The 27,771-nt window shown below is 38.5% G+C and overlaps 2 protein-coding genes across 5 annotated transcripts in view; one reads left to right on the plus strand and one right to left on the minus strand.

The window, feature by feature from the left end:
* The window catches only part of ORC3 (origin recognition complex subunit 3), a 51,595-nt gene extending 46,556 nt beyond the window's left edge, over nt 1–5,039 (plus strand). For all 4 annotated transcript variants that reach the window (XM_084890728.1, XM_084890729.1, XM_084890730.1 and 1 more), the window contains exons 18-20: nt 679–795; nt 1,547–1,626; nt 2,128–5,039. In XM_084890728.1, the coding sequence (XP_084746854.1) occupies nt 679–795; nt 1,547–1,626; nt 2,128–2,233 (303 nt within the window). In that variant the 3' untranslated portion in view covers nt 2,234–5,039. The remainder of the gene's footprint in view (nt 1–678; nt 796–1,546; nt 1,627–2,127) is intronic.
* AKIRIN2 (akirin 2) lies at nt 4,883–27,771 on the minus strand. The gene is made up of 5 exons (XM_084890755.1): nt 26,925–27,771; nt 10,600–10,743; nt 8,192–8,341; nt 6,040–6,111; nt 4,883–5,563 (listed from the first exon to the last, which is right to left on the minus strand). Exons 1-5 carry the CDS (start codon nt 27,157–27,159, stop codon nt 5,553–5,555), a joined length of 612 nt encoding a protein of 203 aa, XP_084746881.1. The 5' UTR covers nt 27,160–27,771; the 3' UTR covers nt 4,883–5,552.

Below are 27,771 nucleotides of genomic sequence, written 5' to 3' on the forward strand. Positions count from 1 at the left end.
AGGCTGCTCAGCCAGAAGTGGGGCTCAGGGTTGGCGAGGGCAGCAGCATTGGTGGGAACCTCCCCACCTTTGAGGCAGCGCTAAGGAACAGCAAGCCAAGCTCACAGCTGGCTAGTGCAGCGGTGGTGGCAGGAGCCTTTCCCGCCTCTGCCGCAGGCGGGCGGTAAGGAGCCAGGGGTCCCGGATTGAGAGGGCGCAGGCCAGGCTTAGGGACATACTTCCCACACCCTGTGCATGAATCTTGTGCACTGGGCCTCTAGTGAGTTGGTATTAATACAGTATATTAATTACTAAAATTCAAGTAATTTCAAATGTTAAAAGTAGCATTGTGTTGAAAACCCACAAAGAATTCCATAAACTTCTCATGGAAACCAGAAATGTATCAGGGTCTCACAAATTAGTAATACATTATTAAAATGGGGGGGGGGGGGGGAGAATAAATAAAATGAAAAATATGCTCGACTTCTGATCCTGAGAGTATTCTTTAGTGACCAGGATTATGACCAAGACTTAATCCTAAACAAGCAGTTAACTGTTGGAGAATAAATGTAACTCACTAAATAAAGGAAATTATACTCCACTTACTGATTTACTAAATTTAGGTCAGGGGTATTATTGTCTGATTTTGTGCTTAATCATTTCTGAAAGGTAATCATCTTAGTTTACTGTTATTTTTAGAATGAAGCACTGAAAAGTGAAGAAGGCTGCATTCCAAATGTCGCCCCAGACATCTGCATAGCATATAAACTGCACCTCGAGTGCAGCAGGCTAATCAACCTTGTGGACTGGTCAGAGGTAAGTGGAGGGAGAAGAGCAAACTGTATTTGTACACTAGCCATGACACTCTCCTGGGATGTTGTTTTTCTTAATGTCTTTTTTGAAAAGCATAAATCACCTCATGCTTCAGAAATTTCTCAAAAATAGCAGCTTACTGTTCAGTCCCATTCACTCTGATCAAACCCAAGTTAACAGTAAGCAGAATCTGAGCAGTTTACATCAGTTTTGTTATTCCATAAAATACGTTTATTAACTACCATTTCCCTTATAGCACAAATGAAAAGAAAAAAAAACAACTTTGGAATAACTACACTAGCAATCAGGAAGCACAAGGAATAGCTGGCAAAGCCACGGACAACTGTTGTTCTTATTTTAACTATTCCTTCCCTCCTCAGAATATTACGAAGTTAACTATTGAAGGCCTTATTTTATAGATCTGTTGTTGCACCTTAAAAATATTCATAATTGGCTGCTTCCCAGAAAAACAGGCATTTTGCTGGGGTAATGGAGGTTGGGAGTATAGGATTCAGTTCATCCCTTGCTTTTCAACTTTGACTAGTAATTTTTCTCTGCACATTTCTTCTCTGAAATAACATTATGCAGGAAGCACTCATAAATAAGTTTTGAGAATCTGAAACTTGGTGTAATTGTTAAAAATGTGCCAGTTAGCAGCAGCAGTGCTTGTCCTGGCTTCATACAGAGCCATCAAGGGCAATTAAAGATGTTTGGCAACAGTAGAGATTTTTATTTTCTTCTTTCTTCTCAAAAGGCTTTTGCAACAGTTGTGACAGCTGCTGAAAAAACGGATGCCAATTCTATAACCTCAGAAGAAAGGAATGACATTATTCAGTATCCTTTTAAAACCACTCTACAATGTCCAAGTATAAGTATAGAATGTTTGTAATTTCCCAAGATCTACATTCGAGATTTATAAAGATGTGATGCAACCAACCTTATTGATATTAACCATCTCATCCCAGAATGACGTTTCTAAATATTTAATCCAAACTTAATCTAAAATGAAGCCAAATCTAAAATATTTTATTTAAAACTTATAGCAAGATCATATTCCAAAATTCACCAAAAATATCCAAAACTGTCATTATTGAATTCTCTATTTTTATAAGGTTATTAATGTACTTTCAAGAGTTTTCATACTATGGAAAAAACTAGGTAAATATTAAGCACTTTTCCACTCATTTTATTGACTGGATTTTAATTACATTTAATATTTAATGGTTTCCCTCAAGGATTTAATTTAGGAGTATATTTTGAATTATTTGAGTTTACTAATGTTTTAACATCTTGTCAAAATACAACATGGCCAATTTCCTTAACTATATCCTCCAGTGCTCGGTTCATTAGAGCTGTTTCTGAACTAGAACTTCTAGGATTTGTAAAACCTACCAAACGGAAGACTGACCACGTGGCAAGGCTAACATGGGGAGGCTGCTAGAAAGCAAATGAAGCCAGAGGATCACATTCAGTTTAAGACAGACCAGTCATCCTTAGATACCACTAGAGGACAAATGTGTAATCCCCACATGATGTTTAACCAGAAAAGTAGACTGTTAATCCCAAACAGGGCCATATCAAAACACTTTCAGCATACTTTGGAATCCAGTAACACACGTACATTGTAACTGAAACCTTTCTCACATTATCATTAATTTTCATATTAATAAAATGTTCTTGAACATAGTACGTAAATGTAGTAACTTTATTCAGGAGTACAAATTATTTGCAGTTGAATAGTACTCATTCCTGGTCTAAGACATTTTGGAGGCAAATGGGAAAATGTGAGTATGGACTGGATGTTAATTAAATTAGGGGAGTATTATTTTAAGAGATAATAGTTTCTAGTTACACAGGTCTACCTTATTCTTAGAAGCTGCAGTATGTATGTTCTCTGAAATAAATATAAACATAAATATGGCAGAATAACTTTTCACTTTAAGTAGATTATTTATTGACTGCTCTTTCAGCTTGAGTGTTTTCTGAATAAAAAAGTGGGAACGAAGAAAATTCTTTGAGTTTTGCTTTAAAGATTATTATAAAGCAGAAAAGTAGGGCAAAAGAGCTAGAGGGAGTTACAGGATTAAAAGATTTCTAATGGCATGTTTATTATGCTTATGGGAATGATCTGGGAGAAAGAAAATAGGTGCAGAAGAGAGGACTGACTGCTGGAATGGTCTTTTAATGAGAGGATTTTGGATATAGTTTTTACCTAGAATGTAGGAACAATTTTTGGAGCCATGTCTGTCAATAGGGACAGGTTATTAGGTGCTTTAGCTAAATATTTATCAATACCAATTAGTGTACAACTTTGAAGGGAGTAGAAGACCCAAATAAGACAATCACTTCTACCTAGGAAACATATTAAACAGATTCCAAAAGTCCTCCCCTCCACTCCCCCATCTTTTAAAGCAGTCTCTAGGGGTAGAACATGGGATCTTTCCAAAAGTTCTCCAGTTAATATTGTGGTGCAAAAAACAAAAGTTGTCACTCCAATCAATAAAAAAAACAAACACCAGTTGTTTTATATTTAATACTATGTGAAAACTTATATACTAAAAAGAATACACATTCATTATTCTGATAAAATGTATTCAATCACTCCAGATTTTAACTTCCTACTTCCATTCTCCTAAAAATGCTATCTCACTATCATTGGTTCTCAGCTGGGAACTGTCTCTTCCCCCTACCGCCAGCATTTAGCAGTGTCTGGAGGTACATTTTAATTGTCAAAACGGGATTTGGGGAGTGTGCTACTACCGTTTCCCCGAAAATAAGAGTGTCTTATATTAATTTTTTCTCCCAAAGTTGTGCTAGGTCTTATTTTCAGGGGATGTCTTATCTTTCCATGCACTAGGTCTTATTTTTGGAGGATGTCTTATTTTCGGGGAAACACGGTAGTATCTAGTGGGAGAGGCCAGAGATGATGCTAAACATCCTATACTACACAGGATAGCCCTGCAAACAGGATGATCTGGCTCAAATTGTTATGTTGCAATTGAGAATCTGTACTAGTCCATTAAAACCAAATAGAATTGCCCCCACCCCCCTTTATTGATGGCACATTGTGTTATACCAGTGTTTCTCAAACATTTAACGGGCATATGAATTATCTAGAGATCCTGTGAAAGCTCTACCTCATTTTGGCCTTGTTTTAAACAAAGAATTGGTAAAACACAATCACTCAAGTTTTTAGAAAGAAAAAATAAACATTTTGCTTTTTCTGACAAATTGTCATATATAAATCCTATCCTATATAATAAAACCCTAATATGCAAATTGACCAAATAGAGAAACGACCGATTGCTATTATGCGTACTGACCACCAGGGGGTAGATGCTCAATGCAGGAGCTACCCCCTGGTGGTCAGTGCCCTCCCAGGGGCAGTGCTGCTCAGCCAGAAGGCGGGCTCAGGACTGGCGAGGGGGCCTCTCGAGAGCCGCACGGGGTGTAAGGAGCAAGGGATCCTGGACTGTGAGAGGGCGCAGGTTGGGCTGAAGGATGGCCCCCCCCCCCCCCCCCCCCCGCACGAAATTTCATGCACCAGGCCTCTAGTATACATATAAAATATCTCCTAGGCTCGTGGTCGGCAAACTGCGACTCTGGCCCCTTGAGTGTGGCTCTTCCACAAAATACCACAGCCTGGGTGAGTCTATTTTTGAATAAGTGGTGTTAGAAGAAGTTTAAAAAATTTGGCTCTCAAAAGAAATTTCAATCATTATACTGTTGATATTTGGCTTTGTTGACTAATGTGTTTGCTGACCACTGTCCTAGGACATTTATGACTGGGATATGCTAAAAGAACTCAGAAAAGCATTTCCATTCATTTCATTGTAAGAAAGCTTTGTTGAAAGTGACTTAAATGTGTTTTTGAAGCAAAACTTCCAAAGCTGTTAAAACTGATCAATCATGTAACAATTTGGAATCAAACTCAGCTTTTGAATATAGCACTAAAATCTTAGATTTAGAAAATGAAAATACTGATATTTAAGTCTTTTAAGTCAGATTAAATTGATTGGTTCCTAGAAAAATGTTTACAACATTGCCTTTATTCAAATACTACCCATCTGTACATTAAAAAACAAGCAGATTAGAAGTAAAGGTTTTATTCTTCCAACTAAATTCCAGTACTACAAGGGCAGTAAAACAATGATACACTGGAGGGTGGGGGAATGCAGCAATAAACATTTGTTAAAAAGACTGATAGAATAAATAAAAACTACCAAAAAAAAAAAAAAAGAAAAAAATCATATAAATCCATTTTGAAACCCCGAGAAGAAATGCCCTTCTCCTTCACTATTTCACAGGAAGCACTGTAGGCTATTTGCTTAATAATGTCCTGGGATTACATTCTAAATTATTAATAACTGGTTACAGCTTGGTTGTAGTGCACAATTAAAATCACACTAACTTCATCTGAAGTGTCATTCTACAGTTTTATTTACATAACCAGTAAAGGGCATGTTCTTAGAATACCAGCACTAATCCTTTCAAACATATTAATATGAGAAGCCAAATTGTAATGATACAGCAAGTAAGACCACTGGTATTAATACAGGTAGCAAAGGTCCATATCCAGATGGTACTGACATCAGGGAAATTTCCAAAACCAGTTGATGCCTAAGAGTAATTGTCACTGACGAAAGCTTGAAATAACCTGTTTTCACAGGAGGGTTTTTGTATTGCTGCATGTCATAATTGGGACTTCTTGCAACAATTCAACAAGGAACAAGGCAGCCCACAAATGCAGAAAATGTGATTCATGAAACATCTAAGGGGAGAAAAGGAGAATTAGTGCAAAGTCCAATTCAAAATTCAAACACATACCAGATCTCTATCCCCAATATTGCCCCAGATCAGCAATTCTCATGGCATACATAAACTAATTACTAAAATTCTGCAGCAGACCAAAAAATATATTTTTGCCCATCAGACAAAAGAGGTATAATTTTGGCTCATTCACACCAATGGTTGCTGTAATTATTTTATCTGACAATCTAAGGGGAAAGGTCAGTACCCATGACTAGTCAGATATTCCATGTGTTAAAAATTCTTTCAGCACACTGGTTGAAAAAAATCACTGCCCTACGTACTTAAATAATAAGCCTTAGTAAAATGTCCTATTTCCACCAGGATTTTCCCATCATTTTCTATTTCATTCTCTTGTTAAGTATGAAGATAATTATAATAAATGTCTTCTCCTTAAAAGACTTGTCTTATTTTTAGTTCAATATATGCAATACTTACAACTAGCAGGCTGTTCTCCATATCGTCGCATTATTTGATCATGTGTAAATTTCACAAATGCATCATATTGTTCTATAAGTAAAGGTATATGTGAATTACATGGCTTGTAAATATTCTGAAAATCCTGTATGTATGTATAGTGAAACAATTCTAAGTTGGCATTTAATCAGACATATAACTTCAGTAATGATAATGTATCATATGAAAATCCACATTTTGGTCTAAAGCACAAGACCTCATGTATAGGCTGGGTAAGGCACATTTCTTAACCTATTAAAAATAAAGGGCTTGAAATAAAAAGATGTCTTTCTACTCTGAAAATATAAGTGGTCTATTAAATGGCAAATTTCCTATAATGAGAGGAAATAAGACAATGCTTAAAAAATGATATATCCCCCCTTCCTGAAATCCACCTGTAATCTAATCAGATGTCACAGAAAAAGATGTCTTATATAACTAAACAAATTATCTTGCCTTTTAAAGAATGTTTTTATTGATTTTAGAGAGAGGAAGGGCAAGGGGTAGAGAGATATATGCACCAATGACAGAGACATCATTTGGCTCCCACCCCCCACCCCCGTACTGGGGGTTGAGTCCACAGCCCAGTCATGTGTCTTGACTGGGAATTAAGTCAGGGACCTCTTGGTTCCATGGGTTTGTGCTCAACCTACAGAGCCACTCCTGCCAGGCTATGGCTATATCAGTGCCGGAAGCCACTTCCAGCATGTCAGCAGGGCTGAATCATGTGGAATGGCTGAGGGCATTTCCCCAAACCTGAAAAGGATGCATAAATGATTGCTTGCTGCCAGACAGCTGAGGGCATTTCAGTCTAGATGCTCTTGCCTCCTGCTGGCCAAGCACCTGAACAGCCGATGGCAGTTTCCCCCAATCTGACTATGGATTCTGTGTACTAAACCTTGGCCTTTAATGTGTTTATCTACCTTGCCTTAGGACAAATTGTATTAATAAAGAACAAGGGGTCCTGAGACAGAGAGAACTTGACTCCTTTAGCTAAGTCTTCTTTAGCTCCCCAAAATGCCTTCCAAAATTATGTTTCTTCTCTGGACTCTTCATTTTTATTTATTTTTTATTTTTTTAAAATATATTTTATTGATTTTACACAGAGAGGAATTGAGAGGAACAGAGAGTTAGAAACGTCGATGAGAGAGAAACATCGACCAGCTGTCTCTTGCACACTCCCCACTGGGGATGTGCCCGCAACCAAGGTACATGCCCTTGACCGGAATCGAACCCGGGACCTTTCAGTCCGCAGGCCGACGCTCTATCCACTGAGCCAAACCGGTCCCGGCATGGATTCTTTAATAATTTACACATAGCTCCTTCTCCAGATTCCTGAATCCTTCTAGATGCTGGATTAAAACCCCCGGTGTTATATTAGCACCTTGATTCAACTCCTTAAGAATAAAAAAGCTTATAATATTGCTATCCAGTAAAATCTGTGGCTTAAAAATATGGTGGGAAGATTCTGATTACATTACCACATGTAACATTGTATTTACTGCAAATTTTACTTTAAAAAAATTGTTTTATTGATAATTAAGACTGCAGCAGCCCAGCCAGTGTAGTTCAATGGCTGGGCATCAACCCAGGAACCAAGAGGTCATAGTTCGATTTCTGGTCAGGTCTCGTACTCAGGATGCCGGCTCCAATCCCCACTATGGGGCGTGCAGGAGGCAGCTCGATCTATATTTCTCTCTCTTAGATGTTTCTATCTCTTTATCCCTCTAAAAATCAATGAAAGTATACTTAAAAAAAAAAAAAAAAAAAAAAAAAAGACTGCTGTAGCTTGATACTACTCTAAATTGATTTAAGATTATTTCAAGTTTCTAGTCAAAGTTATCATGAAAGAAATAAAGCCCAAAAACCCAATCAAATTTATATCTGAAAAAATAAATCTAGTTCATTAATACTGGTGCTGATCAATATGGCTAATAAATACTATGTCTTTAAGTTACAGAGGACCATAAACTACAGAAAGATTAATTTCCTTTCATGAACTGAAATTCTCTGGTTCTTAGAAAACTTATTATACCAGTCTATACAGAAAGGGTTAATTCAATTGACATGAAGTATAACTGGGAAATAATGCATTTCTTATGGTGAGTTTCTGATAGACTAAATAAACTCATACCTGCAAGTTTTGTGTTCAGTATTTCTTCATACTCTTCTCGAACTTTCTCTTCACGTTCTTTCAACAAACGTTCACAGATCATCCCAACCTGCCTTAGAGTGAATAAGGGCTGTTCTTTTTTTAACGGTGAGGATGTCGCAGATGAAGTCCCTATGTACATAGCATGAAGAACAAAGAAAAGCAACTGATTTAGGGCTGCCATAGAAAAGCGTCTTGTAATGGAAGAGGTCTCATTTGAATATTTTGCTGTGATTGGAAAAACAGCAAGATGAATGCAATCAAATATTAGAGAAAAAGTCTGAAGATGAGTGGAGAAAACTACAAAATACAAACAAAACTTAATCAAGTTTGTTTTTTTAAATTAGTGATATTAGCTAGGAGACCACTTTGTAAAAATAAACAGTGAGAATATATTATTAATATTAAATATTGAATTTAATTGTTCAAAGTCCTTAAAGATTATTGATCTAAAAAGCCACTTGTCATAACCAGATAGCTATGCTTGATACAAGATTTCTTTCTTCAGCCCTGGCTAGGTGGCTCACTTGGTTGGCGTGTTGTCCTGTATAACAAAAAGGTTGTGGGTTGCATTCCTGGTTGGGGCATGTATGGCAACTGATCGATGTCTCTCTCTCTCTTTCTCTCTCTCAAAATCAATGAAAATTAAAGAAAAAAAAAAAGATTTCTTCAGAATGTATTTCTCTTAAGGCAATTTTATTTTCAAAAATATCATTCCTGCCGAAACCAGTTTGGCTAAGTGGATAGAGTCGGGCTTGGGGACTGAAGGGTCCCGGGTTCGATTCCGGTCAAGGGCATGTACCTTGGTTGCGGGCACATTCCCAGTAGAGGGTGTGCAAGAGGCAGCTGATCGATGACTCTCTCTCATCGATGTTTCTAACTATCTCTCTCCCTTCCTCTCTGTACAAAATCAATAAAATATATTAGAAAAAAAAAATATCATTCCTCATATCTTAAAAAGAACATCTAAAATGAATATTTTTGAGAACTCAGGATTGACAAGCATCCATTGTAACATTGCTACAAGGATTTTATGCACACACAAACACAAAGATTTACTACCAATCGTTTTTCCTGCTATGTATGCCTGTCCCTGGTGTAGCCCCAATTCCTCTTTTCATTTGTGACTTATAGCCTGCATGACTGGGACCAGTTAACTGCTTCTTTGAGCTGTGGCTATATAACAAGAATAAAGTATCCCAGAACTTTATTTATACCACCTAAAGCAATGCATAACTACACTAAGACTATGTTTACTTTCAAATTCCCAGTTGTTTTTTTTAATATATTTTATTGATTTTATACAGAGAAGAAGGGAGAGAGATAGAGAGTTAGAAACATCGATGAGAGAGAGTCATCGATCAGCTGCCTCTTGCACACCCCCTACTGGGGATATACCCGCAACCAAGGTACATGCCCTTGACCAGAATCGAACCCAGGACCCTTCAGTCGATGCTCTATCCATTGAGCCAAACCGGTCCCAGCAAATTCCCAGTTTTGTTAGTTGAACCTGCCAGTTAATTGATCTATGAAATAAATAGACTAATGAATGATTATGATCTTCATCCTCTGATATAGTCTAGTCTCTACACTTACCTCCCCAGACTACATTTTCATCCACTTATGCCTGGCCTCCCAAACTGACAGGAGTGCTGTAGAATTTAGTTTTGAACAAGTTCATGTTTCTTAATCTAATTTTATAATATTTCACTGTTTTTACAGCCTTTCAATGTTTATTTTTTCTTTTCAATTCTATCAGATTTTCCTATCCCTGCTGGAAGGGGAGAGAAAGAAGGCAGGCACTATTGTCACAAGAAAGACTATTTTGCTGAGAAGTTTACTAAAGATAAGAACCACTTTTGACGGCTCTTTTAAGTAAGATGATTTACTTCCCCTTTATTTCAAATAGCCTTCATTTTTCTGCTCTTTTTGTAAAGTGTATTTGCAAACTACTCCCCCCAACTAAAAAGTAGGTATAAAACAACATTGGATAAAAATAATACATGTTTTGGAATCTATCCTAACAGGACAAGTGCATAATGTACAAAAGACAAATTTTTGTAAATACTATAGCAGAAATTCTGAGTCTAATTCATTAATAGTTTGATAATCATGGGAAATCCATAAAATGGCATAGTATTCAGCGATGGCAAAGTACATATGTACCTAACAGAGAAGCACATGGTATACTTTACTTTTTTTTTTAAATGGAAGTTTCAAATCACAGCGTTTACTTATTTTTGTACCATGTTTTTTAAAGTGATCATGAATTACTTGAATAAATGTGAGATTTTTGTTTTTTGTTAATCAAGGGAAGAAATAGAAAGTTAACTGTCTAACGGATTACTTTTTCCTATACTAAGTAACATTTCCTTTTAGTTTATTATTACCTGGCGAAGCTGGTCCACTGAGAAGAAATGCATGTGGTTGTGCATCAGAAGTACAACATGGATCCGTCTGCTGAAAACTAGTTTCTAAATGTCTTCTCTTCTGCATGCGTTTATACTCTTGTTTTATGTTGTACAGAATTTGTTCTAAAAGAAAAAAGTTAAAAGTTGGCAAGATAAAAACTTTCAAGTTTTTAAAAAAGGGTGGTTTATATAAACTAGCTTATAATAAAAACTGGTTTTGTTATATGTCATTTCACTAAATGTCACAGAATATGTAAATGATATTAAGTGAGGACCTACTGTACATCTTTAAGAAGTTACTAATCCCAATCCAAAGCCAAACAAAAATTAAAAGTAAGAACTGCCATTCAGCAAAATGACAAAATACATGAGAACTAAAATATTATCATATATTAAATGGCAATAGCCATTAATATGAAGCTCAACAGAACCTATGACAAGGCATTAACAACAAACTTTTGTTCTGAATATTTGGAGTAAAAATCCATGTAAAATGCTTGGTATAATATCACTGGTAATTAGTTAGAATCTCTACACATGGTGTCATTATCTTCAACCATGGAAACGGATAAAATTATATCAATCATATCCCTAAGGTCAGTATGATTCATTTTAGAACAATTTCTAATTCAAAATAGTTACCATTTAGCTTCTTCAGAAAATCCCTCCCCGAGGTTCCAATGTCCCTCCTGACAGACTTTCTCACAACCACCACAGCCCCTAAATTTAACAGGCTACCCATCTGAAACTACAACAGGTCCTTTCATAGCATCATTTCATTGAATGTCATTTGAATATAACACTGATGAGATGCCATAGGAATTTAACTCTTGTTTATATCAATTAGCTATGGTAAAACTGGGTTGTACTTCAATGACCAAAAAAATTAATAATGCCAATCCAAATGGTAACCAAGAGGCAATAACATAATCCATAAATATAGTAAGAGTGTAACTTTATCAATTATATAATGATGAATTAAATATGATCTAAAAACTGAAGGCTAGCAATTTTTTAAGATAAGAATGACCCTTTTAAAAAGTATTTCATACTGATTATTTTCTTAGGTATATATTTAATTTCCTTTTCTTAGTTTATATTGTTTCCTAGTAAGTACTTTTAAGGCTTTTGAGAGATAAGACTAAGCAGACATCAATCACTCCTTTGAACATTATAGATCATGCAATTTCATTACTTTAACTGAAAAGGGGGGAAGAAAAATTGCAAGAGCTATATTCAGTGCAAAATGACAAAATACATGAAAACTAAAATATTATCATATATTAAATGGCAATAGCCATTAATATGAAGCTCAACAGAACCTATGACAAGGTTTCATTTATGTAAATTTTGTGTGTAACAAACCTGTTTACATATACAGTATATGAATGTGCAGTGTAAGCACAAAAACCACACTTTGGAATAATTAACTTTTAGGGTAGTTGTGTGAGGAATGCTTTAGCTATATTTTTCAGAATATTAGCATTTGTTGATGTCAAAGTTATTTTCAGTCTTGATCGATTTATTTGCAATAGTTTACCATTTAAAATCAAAGTTACCAGTGTGAAATAAAATGGCTATTTGAATAGTTAAGCACCTTAATAGAAATGGGTTTCCAAAGATTCACAGGTGTCCATTAAAACCGGTGCAACATCCTATACCAACCAGGACAAGCTCAAGCATCCTTATTTTTTTAACACTTTCAGTAGCAATATTGTAAACGGTTTCAAGGTTATGACGGTTTAGTCTCATTCGTTTTTTGTTGTTGTTGTTGAAAGCTAACATCATCACCATCAAAAGTGCCATTCAAAGCATTGTAAAGTTTATTCACAACCAGAGATTTCAAATGTACAAGGCATAGAGTAACTTGACCTTAACATCGCCCATATGATTTCTAGTTCACCAATTTAGATGTACTATACATCTAACAGGATGCAACTATGTCATCTAAGCCTCAGTGTGCCCTCAATCCCTCTAATACTGGTAACATGTGAATAACTTGACAAAGATCTTAGCAACACAAATAGTAAAAGGCTAATATCTACAAACTTAATCTTATATCTCAGTTCAGAGGTGAAAGCAATTTTGAAATTTTCCCTAGATTCAATACCACCACACACATACACTGAGTGGCCAGATTATTATGATCTCTGAACGCATAATAATGGGGCCACTCAGTGTATATCCTATATAATAAAAGCCTAATGTGCAAATTATCCCCTCGACCAGGAGTTCGACTAGCAGGCAGGCCAGCCAACCAGCCATATTCCCTCCCCTTGGCCAGGTTCTGAGTTCATGCACTGGGCCTCTAATACATACCTACACACACACACACACACACACACACACACACACACACACACACACAGAGTGGCCATATTATTATGTGTTCAGAGATCATAATAAGCTGGCCACTCAGTGTAGTAAGCTCTAGTCTGACTTAAGTTGCTTTCAAAAAGGCCTTCCATATATCAATAAAGTACCTATGTTCACTTAATCATAAATCTAGCCATCTCTTAGCAAACTAGCAAGTGACATTTTATTCCAAGTACATGTAACATCTGACATTGTTTTGCCAACACAATTTGCAGTCCATTAAAGAAGAAGTCAAAGCTTCACTTACACGATCAGTTAGTTGCACATTTGAGTTTGAATCACGCAGCTTTCATACTTGACCAGGAAAAATAAATTGGATTTGCAGTAAACCACTTACTATAGTAAAATATGTAGTTACCTTCATGACAACCTACCACAACAAATGGCTGTATATCGTTTTTCAAAAAATCCTAAAAACTACATCACTCTTTTATAAAAGAATACTGCTAACTTTTTTCCCACTGTACTAGATTAAGTAAAAATCAGTATTAGCAAATTCTATGACTACAGCTTTTCATTCCCAAATCTAGTAAATGACATTGAGGTTACAAATAAAATTCTCATCCTTTAACAGGTAGTAAGAGATTATCAATGAGACAGCACTTACTCCTTTGGGATATTAAAAAAGAAAAAATAAACAGAAACAAACAAAAAAATACTACGTAAATGGGAAAATAAAAAGCCTGAGTTGATGAGGGTAAGAAAAATGGCATTAAGATGGGACTGAGAGCAAAAGGAGAAATACAGAACTAGAAACAACTAAAAATGTGTTTAGAGAACCAAAAAATTGTAGGAGGGGAGGAATCAAATATCTTTTTTTCTAGAGTAGAGTCCACAAAATGTCTAAACATCTGTGATATTGAACTTTTGGTCTGGACTTATATAGACTTGCTGTTTTCCTACTGATATCATTAATAGATCAAACACAAGTTTCACTAACCATTTTAAGTGTAGGTGTAGAATAATACTCTTTTATTTCACATTGTGTACTAATTTTTCTATGGCATATCTTTGAAAAACACCAAGTGAAAGTTCATTTAGATAGATGCCTTCAACAGTGGGATTAAAATAAATGAAATAAATCTTGAAAGTTTGTCAGCTCCAGGCAGGAACACAAATCTAATGGAAAACCTATACACAAGTACAGAAAACCTGCAGTAGCCATTTAAAACCTAAAACTAAGAAAATGTTCCAAATTAAGATAAAATCTAAAGCTTTGAACTATATACTAGGCATGTCATGACCACTTTATAAATTACAGCACTCAATTAACAGTTGCTATCAAGACCCATCTTTTGTAAGTCAAATATTTCCCCACGATCATCTGTTCAGAAACAGTTTTCACATTCTCCTTAAAGAAATCCTTAAGGATAATGTTCTTATCCAGCCAAGAGCTATGTAAGTAGGTTAAAAGAATGTGCTGATGTTGTTTTTAATTCACTTTAAAATTATTGCAATGTCAAAGGGACCTGAAACCAAACTTTAACAAAAAATTATAAAGTTATATCTACAATCTTAACTTCTATTTGGATTATAGTAAATCCTAACAAGCGTAATATAGCTGTTCACTATTGTATAAACATTAGGGTATTAATTACAGTTCTTAAAAAAATTAATTATATAACATTTTAAATGTACTAGTGGCCTGGTACATTTTTTTCCACTGTGGGGGAGAGGGTGTTCCTCAGCCTGGCCTGCACCCTCTCCAATCTAGGACCCCTCAAGGGATGTCTGACTGCCGGTTTAAGCCTGATTGGGCATAAACCAGCAATCAAACATCCCTCTCGAAATCTGAGACTGCTGGCTCCTAACTGCTCACTTGCCTGCCTGTCTGATTTTCCCTAACCACTCTGCCTGCTGGCCTGCTCAACCCCTGGCCCCCCCACCCCCCCAGCCTGTTCACTCATCCCCCAACTGCCCCCTCTCCCCCTGGCCTATCACCCCAAATGCGCCACCCCCTTCCCCACTGGCCTGATCACCCACAACTTCCCTCCTCTCTTGGCCCCTAACCACCTCTACCTCGGCCCCACCACCATGGCTTTGTCCAGAAGGTCTGGGAGGTCTCCCAGTCTAATTAGCATATTGCCCTTTTATTAATATAGATAGAGGCCTGGTACACTGGTGGAGGCTGGCTGATTTACCCTGAAGGGTGTCCCAAATCAGGGTAGGGGTTCCCTTGGGGGATGGGGCAACCTGGGCAAGGAGCTGAGGCTGTTTTCAGGCTGGCCACAACCCCTTCAGGGTGGGGGACCCCGCTGGGGTGCCTGGACAGCCTGGGTGAGGGGCTGATGGCTGTTTGCAGGCTGGCCACACCCCCCAGCGGGGACCCTCACCCCATGAGAGCATGGCCAGCCTGGGTAAGGAGCTGAGGGCAGTTTGCAGGCCCCTCCCTCGGCAGCCGGCTCAGGTGGGCGGGAAGTTTGGCTTCCTCTGTCGCAGGAGCAAACCAAGCTTCCCTCCTGCTATGGCTGACTCCGTGGCTGCCACCTTTGTTCTGATAATTTGCATATCCCCTCCTGATTGGCTGTGTGCATCCCAGAGTGATGGTTAATTACCATATTTCTCTCAGTATAGATTAGCAGCATTCATTGGTTTCCTACAGGAGGAAGAAAAACTATAATCATTACAGGTCAAATTCTATTATTTCACTGGTACTATAATAGCCAATGATTATTTATTTGAAATGACTCTCTATTAAAACCCTGCCAGGCCAAAACCGGTTTGGCTCAGTGGGTAGAGCATCAGCCTGCAGACTGAAGGGTCCCGGGTTCGATTCCAGTCCAGGGCATGTGCCTTGGTTGCGGGCATATCCCCAGTAGGGGGTGTGCAGGAGGCAGCTGATCGATGACTCTCTCATCTATGTTTCTAGCTCTCTATTTCTCTCCCTTCCTCTCTGTACAAAATCAATGGGAGTCACTAATGCAAGGAGTTCAACAATGCTCAAACAGCAGATGTCTCTTCCCTGATACCCAGGAAGCTTCATACCTCTATTTTATATTACATTGGATTCTAAGGGCTATGTTAACTCTGTTGCTTTTGCTGTTCAGCCCTTTACTATCTGCAAGTATCTCTTCAAACAGTTTGCAAACTAGAAAAACACAAAGTAATAAGAACAAAAAAAGCAGTAAATGAACAGCAGAAAGAGGAAAGTGAACTATCCAAATCCAAATCCTCAAGCATGCATGTTAGAGAAGCCTTGGTTCCAATTTACCATGGCCATGAGGATAAGGCTTGGAAGGACAGACAGAACAATCAAGCTGAGGAATAAATCAGTCTTCTACAAGTTATTAGGGCACCCAAAACACACACACATTGAGCTATAGCATACCTGGAAACCAGGTTGCAAACTGATGATTGACAGAGCAAAAACATATCTGGCTTGAATACTTAAACAAGTATGAATTTGTGACTGTCATTTAAAAGTTAGGTATTTTACATTAAAAGTCAGGTTTTTGCTACATTGGAGTGAGGGAGGAATTGCATTTGCGGTAAAATTCAGCCAAGAGTAGCTGCTACCTTTGGGCATAAGTTCTCAAGTGCTTTTAAACTTCCAAAGAATACATATATCACATAGGGATTTATTTTATTTTAGTATTTTATTGCTTTTTTACAGAGAGGAAGGGAGGGGGATAGAGAGCTAGAAACATCGATGAAAGAGAAACACCAACCAGGTGCCCCCTGTACACTCCCTACCAGGAATGTGCCCGCAACCAATGTACATGCCCTCGACTGGAATGCCCTGGGACCTTTCAGGCCAACACTCTATCCACTGAGCCAAACCCGTTTTGGCAGGATTTTTTTTTTTTTTTTTTTAAATGAAGATTGAGGAATGGGGCCTCAGATTCTGCATTTTTAATAAATTTCCAGGTGATGCTGCTGATCAGTAGCAGGATTGGAATCCACTGGTTCCCACATACTTTATGGGCATTAAAGTTTCTATCCAATTAAAAAGTGGTTAGTTTGTTTTATTGGCCATACTAGGAAATGGAGAAAGAAAAGTAGTAACAGCAGAAATTATTACAACTATAAATGTATGTAAGATGTACTAAATACACTTTGCTATGCTCAAATGCATAGCTCTTCTAGTTCAATGGTAGACATGCACTCCTCCCCAGCAGGAAAATATGTAAATCAACTTGAGCTTGATTGGATCTATCTCAGGAGACTCTTTACATGGCATTAACATACACATATCCATTTTTCCTAACACACTTTTCTTAAAATCCATGTTCATTATGTAATCAATAGTGAACAAATGCATCTGCTTTTATATGTCTGCTTTAAAAAAGCAATTAAGACTATATCACACCAGAAGGCACTGATTAGAAGCCCATAGACATCTTGTTTATTCCATATATATTATAAATTAGTTAGGAATATTTAAAATTCAACATATTTCACAATTGTGACTTCTAGAAGGAGGGTAGGCTACTGAGAAAATCTAACAATAATAAGGTCCATGTGCTCAATGGCCTGAACTGAGAGAAATGGTCTTAAACTAAAGATATAAAGAGTTATCTATGAAGGGAAACTGAAGTCTGAAGCATGAAATGTGACTGCTTAGGGACTATGAAGCTAAACAAAGTGAAGCTGAAATCTATAGCTAAGGAACTCTTAAGTTTAATGGCCACATGAAGACAAAGCAGCCAGAGAATTGGAAGAAGAGTATTGTCACAGAAGGGAAGAAAAAAGTATTTCAAAAAGAAGGGAATAAGTCTGCAGTGTTATAAGAAAGGTCAAACAAGAAGAGGATTCACAATGTGCCATGTTAAGTCAGATTTGACAAGAGCTGTTTAAGGCACAAATATATCTGGAGTGAGTTGAAAACTCAAGAAATTGAAGCAAATAGATTACCCAAAAGCTCTTCGAATTTGATTTTGAAGTGGAGGACTTTGGATGACTGCTGAAGGAAAATGAGGATGTTTTACTTACTTTATAATGGGAAATTAAAGGAAAGGTCTGGTTGGGAGAGAAAAATAGTTGAAGAAACGTTCCCTTGAAAGGAAATGGGATCCTTCCCCACACTGTCAAGTGCTTTAATTATCTCACTTAATTTTCCTCAATGATACTAAAAGGAAAACAAGATAGGCACAAATGCTGGTAGTGTTGGTACAGGGAAAAATGAAGAATCTGCCATACAATGGGTTCTATTTTTTTTCTGTGAAATACAAGACAAGGCTATTCACTAAAATAGCAAGATTGCTGGACAGTGTAAAATGTCACATGTGAGGTTGCTCTATTGTGACCCTTTTCAGCACTCAGGGACAGGAAAGCTCAACCCTAATAACCCTAGAAGGGAGAAAACTATCACCATGTGCATAATTTGAAGTTTTGCTTTAACCTGTTAACCGGGAAGTTCCCTTTTTAATTACGCAACCTGTAATGGGCACGTACTCTTTCACTAGGACGTGTCAGTACGTCACGCCCGGAGGACGTAATTTCATATTATTATTTTTTTATTTATACTTAATTAAAATAAATGATATATAATTTTTCATTTATTTATATATAAAGCACAAAGGGAAATACAAAATTACAAAAAAATAGAAAATACCAACAAAAAAATGGAAACATCGAATTAAAAAATTATAAATTTTACAAACAATTATAAAGATTACAGAAAATATATACCGTCCTTCTCAGGGCGCAACATATATTTCCAGGACATATTCATACGTCCTACCCGTTCCCGATATTGTTTACGTTTGACATATTTATAGGTCCCGCTCAGTTAACAGGTTAATGTCAGTTGTATTATGGCAGAGCAAACCCTGATTTCTGGGTCCACACTCTTAATATCCACTCCCCTCTCCAGTATTGCACTACTATACCTGGCCAGCATTCTACAATCACCTGAAGCTATGACTAGAGACCCACTGCACGAAATTTGTGCATGCGTGCGGTCCCTAGGCCTGGCCAGCAATCTAAGTGCGAGCAACTGGCATGGAAGGGCAGATCCCAGCTGACCTCTGGGCCCTGGGAAGCACCTGGGCCCCTGGGCACACCCCTTTGCCTGAGTCATGGCACATGGGTCCCCACATGCAGATGCAGTGAGCACAGCCTGCAGTGTCTGGCCGGTGCACAGTGTGGGCCTCTGAGCCACCCAATGGCACCGCATGGAAGCTGGGCAGGCAGCACACTCTCTCCCAGCCAGCCTTGTAGACAAGCTCCTGCATGAACCCATGAGGAGCCTAACCAGCCCCTATGGGCCCGGCTCACCTGAGCATGGGGCTTCCTGGCATGCAAGCCCTGGCGTCCTGGTGGACGGTAGCAGGGGGAATGAGAGCAAGTTTGACTCCTTGCATTCTCAACACACCTCCATCTCCTTTGCCCACGCCCAACCGCCTCCCATCCTGCTATCCTGGGAGCCAGGTGGCGGCCCCACACCACGCAGCTGCTGGTCGCAGTCTGTGGGGGGACTGGCAGGGCAACGCGCCCCCCTTCCCCCCATGTTTGGTCTGACACCACCTGCTCCACCATCCTGTGATGCACACCATGACCCATGCTGCCCCCTGGTGGTCAGTGCACATTGTAGCAAGGGGTCAAACTTCCAGCCGAACAACCGCCAATGGGGATAATCTTCATATTAGCCTTTTATTATATAGGATTACTACCATGTATCATTGCTACATCATTCCCTGAAACTTCAAACTTTGCAACTTAAGATGGCAGTAACCAAAACGGAACATAATTCTCATCTACCTAGAGATCTGAAACAATGATCACTGGCTATAACAGATTATAAGAAATCTTCGTTACATTCAGGTATTTACTGAAGGGATGCTTCAAGAGTCTCTAAATTGTCTTCTCTCAGGATAGGCACCTATATCTAACCAGAATGTTTTATTGGTATCTTAAAAGTGAGAAAGTATTTTAAATTAGCAGATCAGCATTGCCACGCAGTACTGACTACAATGCCAGCCTCTGATAATGTATTATTTTTACCATCGGCCATGGATGGGTTGTTACAGTGAGCATCGGGTTTCCCTGTTCTGTCACAGCAACCTAAAACCTATACTTTACTAGTAAGCCAATTACACACTTAGAAAAGCTTTGCTGCAGAGAATACTTCAGCACTAGGAACAAGGCAATCCTCTATAACAATTAAGAGGCAAACTCCAGGGATAGCAATGTTTTTAAAAATTGACTTTTTGCAAACTTTCAAATTCCACTCTATGTTTTGTTCTTCGGTTGCTAAATCAATGCAACAATACTTTTTTTTTTTTTTTAAGAAACAAAAGAAAATCAATTCTCCCAGGTCCCTTCCTCCAACCTTTCCCTTTAGAGTTTGATTTCTGGAGCATTTTTTTTTAAGAATTAACATTAATGAAAATGAATGCTAAACTAAAGTCAAACTACACATCATAGGTTGAAACAATTTCAGAAATAGCCAATAAACAACACTCACCTAAAAAGAGTAACTTTTTAAGATTTCAAAAGTAGTCAACATGTGATTTAATCCAGTAACCCAATTTTAAGACTTGGGCTGCCAAAGGTGAAAATAATTCTAATGTGGATAAAATGTTCACATGGAATTAAAGATGTGGTAGAGCATAAACACTATAGTATTTTTATCAAAGTTTAGCTAGCTAATAATGTATTAGCCGTGGTGGCTTTATCAGTCCCTCCAGAGCCTGTCTTTTCTTTGCCTAAACAGCACAGTATCTGGAACTCAAGTGAGGAGGCTGTTAAAAGCTAGAGTAAGTATTTAGACTTCTTAAAGGATGTTGTGAAAAACCTCATACTTACATAAACCTGAAATTAAAATTTAAGTCAAATCAAAAAAGCATATCAATGGAAAGACTACAATTTTAATAAAATAAAAACATTGCAAATCACTAGTACATGTCAGGATGATGTGACCTATGAGAATTGTGGCAAAACTTATGACTTATGATTTTTAAAGGGAGGAAGAAGTTAAATTATACTCCAAGCAAACTACAAAAGTATATTTATTATGAGCTGATTTTCTAGTATCAGAGTGTTAAAAACCATTACCACCATCCTCCAAAAGTTTATTATCTCAGGAATACTACACAATCTGGCATACTTGCAAAATTCTGATCAAACAGCCCAAAATAAATATCAAAGTTGACAACTTGACATACACTAGAATTTTAATTTATCTTCAAAGATAATCTCCATGCTCAATATAGCTGGCAACAGCTTAACACATGAGAATATTTTTGTAACTTAAAATAACTCAATTCTTTTAAAAAGATTAGAAATTCATAATACAAAATATTTCCTCTTAAAAAATCACGTAAAATCTTTAAAAATGTATTTCTTCAAATGAGCCAATCTCTGAAAATGGAAAAATATATGTAAACGGGGTTATTCCAAATATTAGAACCATTCTTGTTTTGGCAGCACACATACTAAAATTGGAACTATGCAGAGATTAGTATGGCCCTTGCGCAAGGATGACAAGCAAATTCGTGAAGCATTCCATTAAAAAAAAGTTAAAATGCACATAGTCCGTGTTTACCATTATTTAGAAAGATGAGGAAATACTAAGTACACTTCAAATGCCAAAGAAAAAGTACCTGAGGGGGAGGAGGGCAATGGTAAGATATGCACACATATAAATACCTTGATAAAAAAAATGAAAGAAAAAAAAAGAAAAAGTACTTTTAAAGTCTTAAGGGAATTGCTATACTTATTACTACCCATTTTTTTTGCACCGCAATTTAAAAAAAAAATATATATATATATATATCAATCACAAAGTATAACTATATTGTCCCAAAAGTCTTTAAAAATTGATACAGAATGAGTAAAACTGAAATTACATTAAAAAACAGCTTCAGTAAGAACCTTGGGAAATGCCAAGGCTTGATTAATTCACAAATACTTTTAAACTTTATTTGTGATTAAGAGGACAGAAAATAACTTTGGGATTATTTTCAAATTATACAAGACCCATGTGACCAGCTACCTCAAAATCCAGGTTAACAAATCCTGTTAGCAAGTCTCATTACTATTAGACTGCTACTGATCACATTTCTCAGGTGTGTTATTTTATAAGCTGAGAAACGTTAAGTTCTAGAATCCCTACACTCAGCAATAAAATTAAAGATAAACCTCTTTAACTATATTCATTTGTGAAGACCTCTTTACTATCTGCAAATGCCAGACTGGTTCATATAGGCTCCAACAAGTATTTCACCCTTCATACTTTTTTAAAGTAGGTAGTCTTCTCAGAGGCAAGAAATTCACTGTGGTTTCACCTATTCATAGAGAACATACTGTGAGTCACAGTACTAGCAGTGTTAAGGCCAAGACTGCAGGAATCACAAGTTGCTGGTTAGTTCAGTTATAAGTATTTTAAGAGACTCACCCCCAGCACCATTATCTAGTTTCATAAAGCAACTATCCTAGGGGTCCAAACGTACGGTAGCCCCATATTCTGAAGGAGAATCAAAAGTTTCTATTCAAATAGGAAAAATACACAAAAGTGAGCACTTCCTCTGAATCTTACTCTCAACCTTTCAAAACAAAAGCATTGCTGCCGAAACCGATTTGGCTCAGTGAATAGAGCATTGGTCTTCGGATTGAAAGGTCCCAAGTTCGATTCCGATCAAGGGCATGTACATTGATTACAGGCACATCCCTGGCAGAGGGTGTGCAGGAGGCAGCTGGTCCATGTTTCTCTCTGATTGACATTTCTAGCTCTCTATCCCTCTTCCTTCCTTTGTGGAAAATCAATTAAAAAAAAAAAAAAAAAAAAAAAAGCATTGCTATCATTGTCTTCCTGGGTCTACCTAAACACCTAGGAAAGACCTACCTGAAAAATACAGTATGTGTGTGTGTGTGTGTATATATATATATATATATATATTCCCTCCACCCCTATAATGTCATTCAAGGGCAGAGATATTATTCTCCTTTACATCTCAGATTCTATCTCCGGGCAACGATGATATAGCATCTATATCTACAGGGCTAACTTCTCTCTGATCTAGCCATGTTTACCCGAATGTGTTTCTGTGCTGAAGTTAGGCTTTATTTTTCTACTTTCAAAACAAAATAGCTCAATAAATGAATACAACTACATTATGCTTTTAATGGCCATAGGTTACAGGATTTTTAAATGCATAATTCATAGAATTATGAAATAAATGAAGCTACACATATAGTCCTAAATAATATACTGGTTTAAAATCCCAAGTACAAAAACCATTAAAAACCGTTTATTTGCCAAATCCACTGAGAAAGTAGAAGTAACTTAACAGCTGTCTAAATAACCACAAAATATAAAAAACACTTCTGGTTCAATATAAATGACATCTGAAGTGAAATGCTGCCTCCTCCAACAGAATCTCATTTGTTTGCCTAGAACCTACATTTATTCTTCATTTAAGCCAGCTGGTGTCTCTGTTTGCAGGCATGCATCAATGCAAACCCTTCCCCATTCACAAGCTGCAATTTCCATTTTTAATGGCAGGTTTCCAGCAAATACAATGAGGCCTTACAGTGGAATTTAACTCTTCATCCAACTCAATTCCTAAGGCAGACTAGAACAATGGTAACAAAACAATGTGTACAAAAGTGCCTGGAAACTAACAAAATAGGTTGACATTTACAGAAGGATCTTTTCACCAGACAATTCATTCATTCACTACTTAATTATGAAAAACACTGCACTGGATTTGACTGACAGACTTTTATAATGTTGCATAATATTTTGGTTTTATTAAAACAATTTTGTTCTGGAGAATATCATAACGATCTCTTGGCTAAATAGAATATTCTAAAATGTTTCAAAAATAAATGAGAAAGGTAAAAACCTTTGACTCTGTTTTCAACTAACTTATCAGGATGAGTGCTGACATAGCTATTATAGATCTCCATTTACCCAATTCCGGTCAATGCTTCCTCTTCCATCCTCTCCTCATTCAATTTTCCCCTTTCACATACACAGTATTATAAACTGCAGGTCTAGACCCAGGGATAGGCAAAACTTTTCTATAAAGGACCAGACAAAATATTTGAACTTTGGGAAAACACACACACACACCTGTATGTAAAGTGACAATGCCAAAATTATATTGATGTAATAAATAGGTACCAAACTAAGGAAATATGGCAATTTAAGTGGCATAGCTTTAGTCAAGGTACATAGATAGCAATGCCATAAGAAAGTCAATGTATCTGCTGCAGCCACACCCATTTTAAAAGTTACCCTAATTAAAAAAATCTGTCACAACTACTCAATTCTGCTGATAGCCTGCAATAAAAAAACTTAAAAAAAAAAAAAAAGAAAAGAAAAGAACATGTTGTGTTCCAATAAAACTTTATTTGCTAGCCCTTTCCTTTTTCCTGGTATAAGGTTGCAACAGTTTGGAAAATATTTTTTTAAATAATGGTCAAACTTTGGAATCACCTTCCTGGGATAAGTAAAATTAACTAGGGTTTAAAACAGATGTCCACTTTTCTGAAACTACTAGTAAAGCCACAACATGACTTCAGCTACACATCAGAAGACATTAAGTAGCCAGAGAAGAACAATGATAATGATTAATTATATAAATGTTCTGAATTGTTTAAATTACATTTGAATTCACAGAAATGAAAGGAAAACAAATGAGTTTCTTCAGTGTCCCAATCTCAATTTGGTTTCCAATCCTAGTTACTTAATTTCAGCTAAGGATATATGGATATTCACTTTATTGAAGCTTAAGAATCACCGCTATTAAAAAGAGAAATCTAAATATTAGATGGTTGGAAAGTTATTTTCAAGTTTGGTGATGACAAACCTGGAAAGCTCTTTGATATCTGCACAACACTGCAGCTCCCATTATGACAACATTATTACAAAAACCACACAAGAGCATACCCCAAACCGGCCAGGAAAACACACAAGGCCAAATTATATGTAAAATGTTACTCAAAATTAGAAAAAGCAAATTTTAGCAATCCAAAACTTTAGCGATTTTAGCTGTTTTCAAGGCAACTTTTTATGTTAATATTCAGATTAGTTGTAATAGCTAAATAACTATTAGGCAAACTCAACAAAATTCAATTATGGTGTGATTTTACAGTTCAGGTTATGATTAACTTCAGCAGATGTCAAAAACACCTTGAAGAACAGAAGACAGCAGTATTTTGGAAAACGTACTTGAATCAGCAGGCTTAAGCAATTTCAATCTTCTTACTATCCACTTAATTGAAACTTGAGATAATGTGAAACAAATGCATTAGCCAATACTACAAATATATCAATGAAATAGCAAATCTGCCAGAGATCAAAATTCTGAGTAAGTTCCTTTTAAAGTGAGGGCAAATGTTGTAATTCCTGGCGGGTTTACCATAAATGTGCTCAAGACTATCTCAGCATTAAGATATACTTTAACTCCCAAACCTAACACTGTATTAATTCACCCTGTGGACTAAAATTTATTGCTGGTTAGCTAGAGCTATTTTTAAGTGGCCTAATTAGTTAAGTACAGGTTCCATGGTATCATTTCAATTTACAACGATTTTACTAAAGAGTCAAATTCTAAAAATAATGCTCAGCACTAGGAGCCCATTCTTGTTTCTTTTTAAATGTAAAGCCTAACAATAAACCAATAAATGCCTTTACATAGAAGATAGCTTAGGTGTGGTCACTAAATAAAAGTGGAAATTCTCTGAAAATTCACTACAACTATACAATAGTATACTTAAGTTAGATAAAACATTTAATAGGAAAAAAAAAGGAAGCCCCATATTATTTAGAAAAGGATATTTAAAAATCTGGCCTGAAAAAGATATAACTAAACTAAGTCAATTCCAAATGGAAGTAACTAAACATGGTGGCATATACTACCCACAGATTTTTTTTTTAAAGCTCAAGATAAGCGAAACATCTAATCACGCTGTTAAAAGGCTTTGTCTACAGGTCACATTATTACCAAAGGCTCACACACAAAGGAAACAGATTTACACTATCAGTCCATAAAAGCTTATCCTAGGACTGTGCCAGGGGGCACACAAGGGCTTTTAAAAGTACATAAAAATGGCACACACATGCGGTACACCCGGCAGCCAAGGGGCATTTCCCTCTATAGTCACTCTGAGGAAATGTCTCTAGATGAAAAGCAAAAATAGCCTGAAGTCCCTTGGAGTCTTGGGGTTAATTTCTTGATTCTTCTCAAGGCCTACGGCTTCCTCCCAACGTACTTCGCCGGGCAAAGATAAAGCACTTCCTACTCAAAGCAACTAACCGGTCCCAATTTTCGATACAATTTGCTCTTCGTTTAAAAAAAAAAAAAAAAAAAAGAAAAAAAGAAAAGAAAAAGAAAAAAAAAGTTCGAGCTGTTCAAGGTCTCGGAGTGCAGTGCGATCCTGTTACAGGACTCGGGAAGAGCCTTTTCTTTGTTGTTGACCCTGCTAGGAAAACAGGTCTTGACTCAGCCAAAGTGGCGTTCTTGTGGGTGATTAATGACAGGCCTAGATCTCGCCCCAATGACAGCCATCCCCACCCCCTCGGCGCTCACACCGGCCATGTCTGCGCCGGAGGAGGGGCGGCCTTCCCCGCCCGGAACCGCCGGGCCCCACAGAGGGGAGAGCCGCGGCCCATCGATCCGGGGAGATAAGCCGAGGAGGGTGGCGTGAAACGTGACCCTTCCTCAGCCTACATGGATCACTAAGATCCTTCCCGCTGGGGCTTCTCCAGACGACGGGAAACACTCCCATCCCAGTCCTTCGCCCCAAATAAAATAAAATAATAATAATAAAAAAAGGACCTTCCTCCTCCTCCCCGCACAATACACAGCCCCTACTCACCCGCCCCGCGTCCCGGCGCCCCCTCCCCGCCCCGCACACCAGGCCGCGTCTGTCTATTGTGTCTCCGGAGCCGGACAAGTTCGAGACACGGGGTCGCCCGACTCCTTAGCCCAGAAGCGGCCCTGCGCACCCCCCACCACCCCGGGGCCGAGTCCCACCTGTGGTGAGGCGGGACGAGACGTCGCCGAAGGGGGACGGCTCCATCCGGAGGTACTTCTGCGGCGACGCGGCGGCGGCCGAGAAGCAGGCGGCGGTGGCCGCGGCCGCAGACGCCGGGCAGGCGGCGGCCGAGGTGGGCGCCGACAATGGCGCACATCGCCGCCGCTTCGGGGACGCCGGGCTCAGCAGCGGGTCGAAATCCAGAGTCCTTTTCAGAGTGGCCCCGCACGCCATGGCCGGAGCCGCCCAAGTGCCGGGCTTCGGGTGGGGTTGAGGGGTGGGGGGTGGGGAGAGAGGACGGGAGGGGAGGGCGAGGGAAGGGGGGAGAGGAGAGCGGGGACTCGAAGAGCGGCTGACCCACGGGCTCAAGAAGCAGGAAGGCGTGCGGGAAGCGCCGGCGCGAGGGGAGGCCGCCGCCTCCGCGGCAGGGGCAGGGGCCCGGGCCGGCGCGGCGAGGGAGGGAGGGGCGGTGTCGCCGGCTCACGCCAGCCGCGTCAGGGGGGGCTCTTCCGCCTCCTCAGGCGCGGATCCCCCCGGGAGAGGCGGCTCCGGGCGCCCCCGCCGTCCGCTCTCGAGCTGCGCGCCGCTCCGGAGGCGCTCCTGCGCCGAAACAGGCTCCCTTCGGCGGTCGATACCGGCCCCGCGAGGTGGGAGGCTGGAAGGTGGCTCCTAAAATGATTGAGGAGGAGTCCGAAGCTTGAGACCGGTGGTCGATGAGGAGAGATTGCAAAAGCAGTGGCAGCGGCGGCGGCGTCAGGAGCTCTGGCAAACACGTCCAGTCACTTCCCCCTCCGCCGTACGACTCTTTTCCACCCGCCACCGGCCCCAATATGGCGTCAATAACAA

The sequence above is a fragment of the Pipistrellus hanaki genome (assembly GCF_964339955.1).
Source record: "Pipistrellus hanaki genome assembly, chromosome: 7".
Classification (NCBI taxonomy): domain Eukaryota; kingdom Metazoa; phylum Chordata; class Mammalia; order Chiroptera; family Vespertilionidae; genus Pipistrellus; species Pipistrellus hanaki.

What these genes read in the sequence shown, in the direction of transcription:
- AKIRIN2 (XM_084890755.1), bottom strand. Translation starts at nt 27,159, where the DNA reads ATGGCGTGCGGGGCCACTCTGAAAAGGACTCTGGATTTCGACCCGCTG. An exon ending in CAGTGGACCAGCTTCGCCAG is followed by an intron (nt 8,342 to 10,599) that starts GTAATAATAAAC and finishes CTATGTACATAG; the next exon opens with GGACTTCATCTGCGACATCC. An exon ending in ACTGAACACAAAACTTGCAG is followed by an intron (nt 6,112 to 8,191) that starts GTATGAGTTTAT and finishes CTTTACTTATAG; the next exon opens with AACAATATGATGCATTTGTG.